Raw genomic sequence first — 12,903 nt, 5'->3', positions numbered from 1 at the left:
TTTTACGTAAAAAAAAGCTAAATATGATCATCATTTTATTCTTGGTTAAGGTAAATCGCTTAACAATTGTATAGCTACAGTAAATACATCGCTTTTGGTATGTAATATATTATGATAAATAAAACCTTAAAGAGTCGAGTGTGGTCAAAACCTCAACTAGAAGGGCCCAAGTAAAATCAGGAAGTACCCCCCATAACTGCAACGAATACAGTGCCCAAGAAAGGGTATCTTCGTCTTTTAATTATTATATTGTTTGACAGTTATTAACCGCACAAGTCATCGAGTTCTGAGAGAACTTCCCAAGCAGAAACATGACGTGTAAAGAAGAAAAAAAGAAATAATATTAAATTTTGGAGGTGTTATGTAAAAATAAGAGAAAAGGAAAACCTTCTACATCTCTCTTCTCTTTTACCTCCTCGCTCTGCTCCCTAACGAAAGGAGACGCCTTTCTCGCTTTTTTGCACTCCTTCCATCCTCCTCACTTGCTGCTACAGAAGAGAGGGAAGGTTACTTGTATAAAAGGAAGAGAAGAGAGAGGAGATTACTGGATGGAAGAGAGAAATGGAGTACCAATTGATGGAGGTGGTAACGAAAAGGAGTCTTTGGGGTTAAAACTGAAGAGAGGAATAGCTTTGAGCAAGAAGGGAGGGCCTTGCACTCCAGTGCCCACATGGAAACTGGAGGAGTCCAGTGATCCTTCGGAGCTGGACGGCCTCGCGAAGGCGCCCGTGGCGGCGCCGAGGAGGAGCTCCGTGTCGGCGCGACAGCTCGGCGCCAATCTCTGGGAGATCCAGGAACCCCGGCCCCTCAATAAGATGGGCCGAAGGGGTCACCGGACCCACCGCCATGGAGAGGGCAAGGAACCCCACGACGAGACAGTAAGATTTTGACGGATTTGTGTCTTTGCGGTTTTTGGTTGATGGGTTTTCTTGGTTTTCGATTTTGGATCCTTTGCGCGTTTGGGTTTTGGTCAATTTTACGGTTTCTATTGTAGGTTATGAGATTTGGATGCTTTCCTAATTAGAGAAAAGTTATAGCTAAAATGGAAATGATGGATGACTACAGAATAAATAAAGGCATTTTTTCTCTTTGAGAACAATTAACATCCTGAGGTTAAACAAAATTGTATTAATCTCATGACTGTCTCTGGATCTCGAAGACATTAGAATGTACGTAAGAAGACCAAGTTACTTATTCTAAAAACAATAGAAATCTGTAGAAAAGGTACTATTTTGATTCAATATAAGTATGATGAACTTGCATTTCTTAAAACAGCAACACTATTGGATAACAGGGTTGTGGTATAATGTTATGCTTCATCTAAGAGACTGAATAAAGTCTGAGGCATTGTTCATAAGGATTTTATCTTTACCTTTAGCTCCTCTGCATCTGTCCATTTGTCCTGTATTCTTTAATTGTTCCCTAGTTGTCTCTTTAGACTACTAATCAATTCTGAATAGGCTCTTGGTATGGTGCAGAGTTTGATTTTTAAGTTGATCATCATTTTATATAGCACATTTCTGTGAGAATTAAATCAGTTGCATCTAGATTTGTATGAGTTTTACAATATATTTCTGTGAAAATTTCCAGCAAGCTTACTTTCAAGAAATCACAAGCTCTACTTGAAAGTTTCTCAAGTTGTTTTTTCATACTACATGATATTGAGTTATTGTTGGATCCTGGACAATTCAATCTTGGTTCCATTTCTTTAGAATTGTGGCTAGATTTGAACATACATATTTCTTCTCTCATTACTTGCAACTTGAAGATCCACCATCATAGTCCAACCATGAGAACTCAAATCTTCCTATGAGGGAAAATTCAGCAGCAGTGATCTGGTCTGGGCAAGCGCGCAAGGCTGATGGTGAACAGGGGTACATCTCAGGCTATGGGGGAGAGACCGTGGATGGGTGGTGGCTGACCGGTGGTGGAAGGACCCTAGGTAGGATTAGGTTTGGGGTCAGCTTAGTGGTTAGGGCAGACAGGGCTTGGACATTGGTGGTGCTCCCAGGCAACTAGGGTGTTGCTCGGAAGGTGGAGCTCAGCTAGGATCAACCAGTGCTGGTGATTGAGGATGGTGGCTGAGAGGATTTGGTCTAGCCAAGTAGGGCAGATGGGAGGTAATGAGCTTAGAAACGATGTGGGGATCTTGGCTGGTTGGTGGATGCAGCCAAGGGGTGGCTACGGCTGGGAGGAAGCTAGGCTGAGAACAATGGCTCTCAGCTTGGACAGATTTGGTCTTGCCAAAGATGGAGATTGTGTGAGGTTAGCCAGAGTAGGCTAAGCAAGGAAGGTAAAGAAGGAGGCCAAGACAATGGGGAGAATTCAACTAGGGATTAGAGGGGCCAACAACTAGGTTAAGGTTAGGTTGAAAGGGAGGAGGAGAGAAAGAGAGAATTGAAATAGATCAGACTAATTCAGATTCCAACTATCCTTGACTAGTTTACCATCCACATTTACATAGAGGCTAATCTGGCTAAATTGAACGAACTAGTTGACTCCACTAGGATTTGACCATCATAAAGCATAAATTGGTTCAAACTGAACCATAAATGGACTGGAACTAATACAAATAGCAAATGATTAATTTAAAATATAATAAATTAAGAACTCGACTCAATTAACCTTAAGACTCAGGCTAACTAACACTCAGACTTGACCCGAATTATAACATTCCACTGTGCTTCCCTATACTTTGTCCAAGGTGGGAACTCAGAAAACTGAGACATGTAGTTCGGCTCAACCATCCAAGTCACACAATCCTTAGAATCAGTTACATCTTACTCCTCTATCAACATGATAGCAACCGATCTTATGCACTAGTGCTATGAGACGAACTTGTTGTCACAATAATAGTGTAGGCCCTTTGTCTATTGCTCTTGACTTAGGCTACTGCACGGCACATATAGGAGGTCGTGGCTGCCCTCAAAAGTTCATGGGCCCCTTTGGATCAAATCTAGCCATGGGTGGCTGCTAGCCCGTGCATATCTGTCATGGCGTCAGGTGGGGCCACGAGTAGCTGAGGCAGCCCCTGTATGTTCATTGTTGTCCATAATGGCTTCACCCATCTTTAAATCCAAAGCTTCTCCATTGTCACCAGAGTTGTGTGTAAGACATCCGCAAGTGAACCGGGTCAGACTGCCTTCAACTTGCTTGGACATCGTGACAAAGTCCGCTAATGAATGTACTCTAAAAGGTGGAGCCTGGCCATCCTTGAACTCAATTCGAGACCCCTCAAACTCCTCTTGATAGGCTTGAACAAAGGTTGCCCAAGTGACCTTTAAAAGGATGGCCTTCAAGTTCTTGTACCTAGAGAGTTCAAATCATTGGCAAAGATCTTTCGTGAACTCATCCCACATTTGAAATGGACGATTCATTTGGGCTGATTGGAATCATCGTATTACGACGTCCTCCAAATGAAAGGAGACAGCATTCCCTGTAGTCCTCCAATATGCCTTGGTTTGATATAAGCTACTTTGTGTGATAGATCTAATTAAGTGGGTTTTCATCACTGAATTAATACATGCACATGATTCGACCTTGGGTCACTAGTCCTCATGCATCCCTGTGTGCAAACTCTTAGTAATGATAGGGCTCCTCTACTGTCCTCTAGTATAGCTGCCATAGGTCTAGTTTTTCAGTCCATAGATCGTGCATAAGATGGCACAAGTCCACGGGTGCACAGTATCTACTCATGGGTGCCGGTTGTTCCCAATCATGTGTGCTTGTGATAGCTGCTCGTGGGCGGAAGGGTCATGTCTTTATGTTAAGATAATAGTTGAGAGCGACATAGGACTTGTACTTGCGGTAGCCATGATCAGCGATTCGCTAGTAGGTTTGAATCTGCTTCCATTCATCTCAAGGAGAACATAAATGTTCTTTGAAACGGTCATCGTCAATTTGGTGGGGTTAGAGCACATCATTGTTGCTAGAGACGATAGATTAGGGGCTTTGGTGGTTGACATCTCCTCGTGGAAGCCCTCAATCTTGAGTTCCATTAGTGGCTCAAGTGGCGCCATGTTTGACATCAAAGAACTCATCTTCATGGTCTTTTTCACTGCCATGGAACAAGTGGTAGGCATGCTGAGAAACGCTGGCTCTAATACCTTTGATATGACTCGGTGATTGAGGGGATCCAATGTACAGTTGGATCAAGATCAGAAGGGGTTTAAGGCTCGGATCTAGTATGGGTGTGTGCAAAGCTGATGGCAAGGTCGTGTCTTGGGCTCTGGGGGTCGAGTCCGTAGATGGGTGGTGGAAGGACTCTAGGTAGGATTAGGGCAAAAGTCTACTCAGTGGTGTTGGTGAGGCTAAAAATGAGGTGGGACGTGGTATGAAAGGTAGGGTGGAGGTTGAGAGCAAGTGGGGGGCTTTTGGCTGGTTGGTGGGAGTGGCCAATAGGTGCTGACGAAGAGGAGGCTAGGCTTTGGGGAGGTGGCTCTTGGTCTGGACGGGTCTAGTCTTGGCTGAAAGGTGGGGATGGTGTGAGGTCAACCACAAGTAGGTTGAAGCAAGGGGGAGAGCTGGGCTTGGGAGGGGAGGGGCTGATAGCTAGGAAGGGAGGTCGGGAGCTGGGTTTGGATCAAGGTTAGATAGAGAGAGAGAGAGAGAGACTAGGCTAATTCAGATTCCAACTATCCTTGGTGACTAACTTGATTAGCCAACTCATCTAGGACCTGACCAACATAACGCATAAATTGGTTCGAACTGAATCGTGCATGGACTCGAACTAATACAAATAGCAAATGACTAATTTGAAATATGTTAAATCAAAGACCCGACTTGAACTCGATTAAATCAACCTCGGACTCACGTAACTAAGATTTGAACCTAGCTGGATAGTAACAAGAGTGAACTCAATATGCCATTAATGAGATTTGGTTTGAACAACATGTAGGATGTATTTAGTTTGATAGCTATCCAATAAAATAGATTTGGTAGGATTTTAGTATAATGTTGAAGAAAATCATGCTTTTCTTTCCTGTACGTTCTTCACCATTAGAAATATCTGGAGAATGGGCTCAATCTAGCAAGGAGAAGTTGAATGGGATTAAGCTTTCAATGAGGTTCATCTCCTTGGCCTTGCCAATGCACAAGGTCTCGCACATGAAGAATTGTTGGGGAAGATAGAAGATTTTTTTTCAAGTAAAATGTTCAATTAATGCTACAAATTATAAACTGTACAAGGTATGCTCACTTTGTTTAAGAGAAACTGACACTAAACAAACAGATCTTTGTTTTCCATTGTTATGTTCTATGCTGTCTTGTGAATCTTCAGCCAACCATGCAATATCTTGTTGTATTATCCATCATTTATGCTTTCTCTGAAATTCATCCTGCCACTAGTTTAGAACCAGTTTGTCAACTAAACTAAACAATTTAGGTTTTTGGTTTCCACTGTCAATAACTTTGAGTTAATTAAGCTCTGATTGTAAATTCAAATCTGCCACTAGTAATTATATCTCGGAGACACTCATATCCATTTCAAATTATTAAAATCACACTAAACTATTATTTTGTTCATTGTCTCAGCTCCAGAATTATGGTAGATTAAGGAGGCATGCCACGGCTTCATTGATCGATCATCATACGATGAATAGAAGGAGTAGTCAAGCTGTACAAGATCTATCTTCTGCAAGTTATTGTAGCTCAATGGGGGTAATTGTGCACAACTTCTTTCATCTTATGCAGATTACTTGACATCTCACCAGATTGTGCCAGGGCTTTCTTGTCAATTTATTATAATTTTGATATGTTCTTGGTTATGATTTGAATAAGGGATATACTAATTAATGAACTAGGTGGACGTGACTCATGAGCCAGTAGGCTATTTAATTATGTTACAGGTAATGTCCTTAAAAATGTTAGGTGGACAACATCTACATCCCAATCAAACTTTTTAGGGATGCGTCAATATGCGATGCTGTAAGATACAAGTTAACTTCAGTTTTTTTTCCTTGTAACTTCAGTTTTTTTCATTGCTAGCTGCTCTATGTTATAGTTTGGAGCATTTATAAGAAGTATGATCTTAGCAATAATATTCACACTTCATACAATGTGTAAAATGTCCAGTAGGATGTTCCTTTTGAAAATATTGAGAGATAATTAGCTCCTTGTTTTGCTAGTCTTTCTCTTTTAGATTTACAGACTTGTTGTGCAGTGTTACAGTACTAACAGTTCTACATAAAACAAGATTCTGTCATCACTTAAGATCATCAAGTATGTCAATAATGTATTAGAACTACTCTGTTGAAAATGAACATCAAAAGTAAGTCAAGTTATGAAGTCCAATATACTTTTATGAGTGAATGAATCACAACATATTTATTACTGTAAAATAGAAGTACCTCTGATATATTTTCTGGTCTTCTACAATTATCTTTGTATACCTGACTACTTGTGTTCTATGATAGAGAGAACAACTGTAACACTACAATTTAGTCAAAGCTGTTATTTCTTTCATTCCAGGTGCTTATATATGCATTTGAATTGAACTGTCATACTAGAATGCAGACAAACATTTGCATAGTATAGTTTTATATGCTGGTTTAGGGGCCTTTCTTTCTAATAGGACTTCTTGTCTCACTGAACAGTTTTGTAAGTTTGTTCATATGTCTTTTGAATTAGCAGGTTGCTGCTAACCAAGCTGTCACCCCAAGTAGTTCTTTGGATCTTAAGACAATGCCTGGGGAAGCAAGTTTTAGCATTACAACATCAACTGAATTATTGAAAGTCCTCAATCGCATTTGGAGCCTAGAGGAACAACATGCAACCAATGTATCATTGGTGAAAGCATTGAAGGTGGAATTACAGAAAGCACTGGAACGTGTTCAGGATCTTAAGCATGAGCGGCAAGAATATCATGATGAAATGGAAGCGTTGATGAGGCAAGCTTCAGAGGAGAAAGTGATTAGGAAGAACAAAGAGCAAGAAAGAATTAAGGCAGCAGTACAGTCCATAAAAGATGAACTTCAGGACGAGAGATACTTGAGAAAACGCTCTGAGAGCCTCCATAGGAAGCTAGGAAAAGAGGTATCTGAATTAAAAGCAGCATTGTTGAAAGCTGTAAAAGATTTGGAGAAAGAGAAGAAAGTAAATTGGCTCCTGGAAGATCTTTGTGATGAATTTGCAAAGGGAATTAAGAATTACGAGGTGGAAGTTAGGGAGTTGAAGCAAAGGTCTGTAAAGGATTATGCCCATAAATTTGAGAGCTTTACACTTCATATTGCGGAAGCATGGTTAGATGAGAGAATGCAAATACAAATTGCCAAAGCTAGAGGAGATTTGGCAGAGCAATGTGCAATCAGAGAAAGGTTAAGTGGTGAAATCCAGACTTTCCTTCAATCAAGGTTGTCATGTATCTCTAAGAATGATGATACATACAAGGCTAATGGAAACCGAGATGGTAACTTACGGCGCCAATCTCTTGAGTCCGTTCATTTGAATGGAACAGCTAGTGCACCTCAGGATGCGGAAGATAATGATTCTGAATCCAGTGATTTCCAGTGCTTTGAACTTAACATGGGTGCACATGATACTAAGAGCCATGACCAACTAAAAATACCTCATGAAAATGGCATAGAAAATTTTGGCTCGACAAGGAAATCAAATTTTATAGGGAAAATAATGGAATATTCTGAAAATACCAACTGTCACAGTTCATCCAGCATGCATGTGAAATTTGTCACTGGAAAAGGTAGGACAAAATCAAGTGACAACAACATGCAGCTTGTAGATGGAGCAGAGGGAGCTAATACGCTTGGTGATTCTGAACTTGCAGGATTGGGAGCAGCTCAAAGTGAAATTGCTGAGGCCCAGGAATATGAAAACTGCCATGTTCAGGAAATTGAAAAGTTCACACAACCAGAGAGTGATGGCATGCTCTCATTGAAGAACAACTCAGAATATTCTGAAGTTCATAATGGTGGTTATCTAGGGAAGTCTCAGAATCATTTTTCATGGAGGGGTCAATGCAATGAAGGCTTTCCTTCAGGAGAATTACACAATCTTTCAAGCCCAATGCAGCAAAGGAATTACCAGCGTGCATCTTTGGATATTGAGATAACTGAATGCTCTCCAAAACAACAACGAGGTGTGGAAGAAAATACTTTGAAGGCCAAACTACTTGAAGCAAGGTTAGAGGGACGGCATGCTCGATTGAGAGCTTCAAGGGTTTCCTCAACTGGAAGAATAAGGAAATGAACATGCAGCTGGTAAAATTTCAGTTTCAAGGAATTCAATGCCAATGTCTCGAGGCGGCAGACGTCTCGTGCTTTTCTCTTTTATTCCTCATGGTTTTAGGTTCTATATATCACGGATGCAGGATTTTTGAGAGAGTACCGATCTTGACTTTCTTAATATATGTTAGAAGTCTACTTCTATGAGAAATTTTGACTATTTCTGTATGTATAGGGTTGCGGAACTACGTATATAGAGCTCTTTTATGCGAATGCCACCCATCTCCTATGTATGTTGGCAAATCTTGCTTGATGCTGTCTACATGTTCGGACACTACCTTGTATTAGTCGATTTGATCTAACCATCCATTCCAATTCATTGTAATTTTTACTACATTCGGTGCAAAGAATAGTTTTGAGTTGTTTCTATGTTTGGATAACTGGGTGCCAAGAATAAGATTTCTTTCACAAGAATGTTTACTGAAAAGAACTAAAGGTCTTCAGTTAACTAGTTCTCTTTGGTCCTGTGATAGATCCTGTAGAAATCTGATCATCTTTGCAAACTATGAACTCATCACTAATTTCCTGAGAATTTTTCTAATATTGCTCGCATGAATATTTTGAGAACTCTAAATATGCATGCTGGGAGACATTTCATTTTAAATACCACACGTTCTAAGATTTATTCGTCGCAGATTTTCTCATTAGAGACCACGGAAGAGTATAAGGGTATGATAGGTCTACTGGTATTTGGAGATATCTATGATCTCTTCTACCCCTTTGGATAAATAGCCTACTTGCGAGGTGAGAATATTTCAATATCTCTATCCCCTTGAGGGATGGGATAGGGGGGGATCCATGGATATGGAAATTGCACCCCTCTGGAATTTCTATCTCTAAGTTGGCTTACTATTTTCTTTGCAAGTCTAATGGGCTCATAGTTAGCGAGGAAGGTTTGGTCCCTCCTTCCAGTTATCAAAATCTTTATGTGGAAGTTAATGCTGAAGAAAATTGCCCACCAAAATGCACTTACACGACATTTGTCTTTCCACTAATTCTGGTCGTCCCATTTGCTTCCTTGTCGTCCGTCGACGAGTCTATATCCCACTTCTTCCATTGCAGGTGGCCTTCGCCTGGTTAAATTTTGTGAGGACCTATCTTTCAGGGGACAATTGGGGTGAAGGGTTTCTTGAACCAAAAGGTTGGTTGGTTGCCTTGTTAGTTGTCATCCTTTGGCAAATCTAGAGATACCTACAATACTATTGTTTCAATGCTGAAAGGGAAGACATTGAAAAGGTTTAGACTCACCTCCATCATATTTGTTGTATGGATATCTAATTCTACTCACTTCCAAATAAAAATTAGCTTTGAATAATAACTAGACAACCACTTAGACTTATCTCATTTCACACATTCGAATTATTTTATCCCTCGATGAGATAACACCCATTAGCTTTATCACTTCATATTTTCTCTCCCATCTCTTCCATCCAAAGCATGCCTTGATAAGACAACACTTCATCTCTTCCATCCAAAGCATGCCTTGATGAGACGACACTTAATAGTAATTTATTATTTTCCATGCGGACGTGCAGAAGTTAAGATAGTACAGGAAAAATACTTCTCTTTGTATTTATATCTCTAATTTCTAATACAATTTTACTATTCGATATTATTAGTACATTAAATATACTTATCACTAATATACAACTAAATATTAAAATAAATTATACCGATATCAATATTCTTCTTCAAACATAAAAAATTAGACACTAACAGGCCTATAATTCCTCATTGCAATAGTGATTAGCTTTAAAAAAGATTCCCAAATTCACCGATTTCTCTAATAATTTAAACTTATTAAAATAGACACTACTTTCTAGAAAAAGTCGATAGGAGGAATCTAGTAACCTGGTAAAGCTACAAATTTGACGTGAAAGGGCATCAGAGCCCCTATAAATACCCTTTTAACGTTACCCATGTTACTCGGAACTAAAGCCCACTTCCAAACCACTGGGGAGGTGACGCGTGCTGTGCAAAGCTATCTTAGAGCGAATAAATCTTATTTTAAGCGACTAAGTTACAGGATTACTGGCTCCCTCAGTGGGGTAGTACTGTACAATACTCGCAGATATCGAAGACACCATTGTTTTTTTAATGGGAAAGGAGCAAAGTTAGCGGTGGATAGTATGACACCATAACTATATATACATATACATGGAGAGAGAGAGAGAGAGAGAGAGAGAGAGATTACTGCTGTACCAGTTCTATAACACCGTCAACCTGATGAATAAATGAGAGCTTGTGGAATTTATAGAGAGCTAATAAAGTTCATATATAATATATTTATGCGTCTCTCTAGTGCTTTCTATTCTGCAGGAAGAGTGATGTTTAACAAGTGCAGTGACGAAGGAGAAAGTCGTGTATTGACCAGCGTTCATTTGGTTGGAAAGTATCTGGACGCATTATATGGCATTACACAGAGATTTCATCTCGAAAGATGGATCATATTCTTTTCCATCAAAAGATCTAGGGTTGTTCAGATACATGGAAAACAATTTGGAAACACAGGTCACTGCAGCTGGTTATAGTTTACATGATTATGATGGATGTCTGTACAAGGACAAGAACACCAGATAAGCCTTCCTTTCCTCCCACCTGGAACAATGGAAAAGGCTGCAAAGGATATGATTAAAAGCGTTAATAAAGGAATAAAAAATCTAAAGATACAGGTTTAATGAGTGAAATAAAAAGCTAGCTGAAAGAATGACTAATATATAACTGAAAGAACAAGATGATCCTTATTAAAATCATAGCCATTCAGACATGAATAGAGTATAATATTTTTGGCTAAATATTAAAGCATTTATATTTATAATAAAGCTTATACAGCGTTTTTTAAGCATATGTAACAAACTTGAATAAATGACAAGCGCAAGTACCCTAGAAGAACTCTGGAAGATTTGAATGGAAACCCTAATAACTCCATTAAAGATGGTAATCAGAAGCTCAGAGAGAGGAACACTCAAAAGAGTAACAGTGGCTAGATTATCAACTGGCAAAAATTTCAGCTACAAGTTGCCCTGATAGAAGAAATTGTTCATTTAATCTATGCATCACCTCATATAGTAGATGAGAAAGGCCTGCATTCACATGAAAATAGATAACCTTTGTAATAAAATTGTAAGAACTAAAAAGAGACTTGAGAGAGACAGTAGCAGTAATGTGTCAAATATTGAGTGAAGTTTAAGCCACAAAGCACAAGGTTAGGTTAGTTGAAAATTTACAACTGCTGACAAAACATGCATAGGAACTTGAACTAAGAGCATTCCCCAAAAACTTTGGCTAAATTTTGTCGGTCTAATGTGCTGGAGATTCATGAAGTCTACTAGTACTACACTTTAGGGTTTGAAGCACTAAAAACGCAAGTGCTACTTAAGAACCGTTTATGAAGGTATATAATATTACCAAGTGGTAGATTACGCCATTAAGGAGAATCACAAAGAAAGTGAATTTATAAAACATAAAAAGACAACCAAATAAAAAGATTTTGAGACGAGAGTAAGGTGGTGGAAGCAAGGATTGAAGTAATAAAGCAGCAATAATAAGATCATGTTAAAACAAGCATATCACATACAATCTTGCAAGTTGCTCTATTATAAGAAACTAGAGACTGGAGGCTTACTTGCTTGTACGAGACTGCATGGAGGAGATTTTGGGTTACCATTCTTGTTACAAGTTTATATCCTAAAACCTAAAGAAGAAGAATGTCCAAATGATAAACGCAAGTCAGCAATTAGAGAGAATCACACACTATAGATAGACCTTATAGTTAGCAGCTAAGCACCTTAAGGATCCAACTTTTACAAAATACAAGTAGAGCAAAGTCAACAACTATGATGCAGGGCTCAAATAACACTAAGAGGAAAACCCATGAGAATAGATTTAGAGAGTCTCACTTGGCAAGACCTAGTCAAGGAAAATTAGATTCAATTAAAGTTAGACGTTCTTGTTAATATACAAGAAATCAAACCACAAGTAAACAAAACATTCAAGTCTAAAGCAAGAAAAGAATAAAGATTGGAGATCTTTATGTTACACGGGCTAGTAGAGAGAAGGGAGCTCCCTTCAGTCCAAGCAAAGATAGTGCAAGATCCAACTCATCTCCCGCATCATTCACTCATCTACCAAGTAGAGCTCAAAACTTTTAACTCCCATTCACTTGGCATATAAATGAATGAGTCGGCAGCTAATTTGATCCCACAACCACCCATGAGTGGACTGAAGGAAGCTCTCTTAGCAAATCCCATGCTCAAAAGAGAACATAACACCGCATCAAAACAAAAAGATCAAACGCTTGCACAAAATCATGGGAAAAATAAAAACAAATATTACGCAACAACAGCAACACCAAAAGAAGAGTAGGGAACTTGATGTTGGTGTCACAGTCATGCGTTGTGAGGATATATAACAAGATCTAATAGAGAGGCCATCCTCTATATTTGCTAGCTGTAGGTGTATGGTCTTCTTTCGTTCTCTCAGTCTATGGCGATAATAGAAATGAGAACAGCTATGCAAGAAGACCCTTAAATAGCTACAAGGCAAGCTGATATCACATCATGCAGGAAAATTTTGTTTTAGAAATGATATGGGTCATTCAAAGTCATGTTCTCGGTTTCTTCGATGCATAATCTAAGCCTTACCGACTACGGGAATAATTTCCTTT

The 12,903-nt window shown here is 39.2% G+C and overlaps 1 protein-coding gene across 2 annotated transcripts; it reads left to right on the top strand.

Annotated features, from left to right (window-relative positions):
• Window positions 1–400: 400 nt before the first annotated feature.
• On the top strand, window positions 401–8,614 carry LOC140766248 (uncharacterized protein At5g41620-like). Of its 2 annotated transcripts, XM_073105737.1 has the most exons (4): window positions 401–878; window positions 5,533–5,658; window positions 6,631–7,696; window positions 7,781–8,614. In XM_073105737.1, the coding sequence occupies exons 1-4, from the start codon at window positions 549–551 to the stop codon at window positions 8,200–8,202; spliced, it is 1,944 nt and encodes a 647-aa protein (XP_072961838.1). In that variant the 5' UTR covers window positions 401–548; the 3' UTR covers window positions 8,203–8,614. The 2 variants fall into 2 exon arrangements, with proteins under 2 accessions (XP_072961838.1, XP_072961837.1); XM_073105736.1 differs by having other exon boundaries at window positions 6,631–8,614.
• Window positions 8,615–12,903: the final 4,289 nt, after the last annotated feature.

The sequence above is a fragment of the Typha angustifolia genome, chromosome 8 (assembly GCF_048772165.1).
Source record: "Typha angustifolia cultivar Huaian chromosome 8, ASM4877216v1, whole genome shotgun sequence".
NCBI classification, from domain to species: domain Eukaryota; kingdom Viridiplantae; phylum Streptophyta; class Magnoliopsida; order Poales; family Typhaceae; genus Typha; species Typha angustifolia.
Note: the sequence above shows the minus strand (reverse complement) of the source record. Positions and strands in the feature narration are given on the sequence as shown.

Coding starts and splice junctions, on each gene's coding strand:
- LOC140766248 (XM_073105736.1), top strand. CDS start 549: ATGGAAGAGAGAAATGGAGTACCAATTGATGGAGGTGGTAACGAAAAG. Junction 879..5,532: donor AGGAACCCCACGACGAGACA/GTAAGATTTTGA, acceptor TCATTGTCTCAG/CTCCAGAATTATGGTAGATT. Junction 5,659..6,630: donor GTTATTGTAGCTCAATGGGG/GTAATTGTGCAC, acceptor TTGAATTAGCAG/GTTGCTGCTAACCAAGCTGT.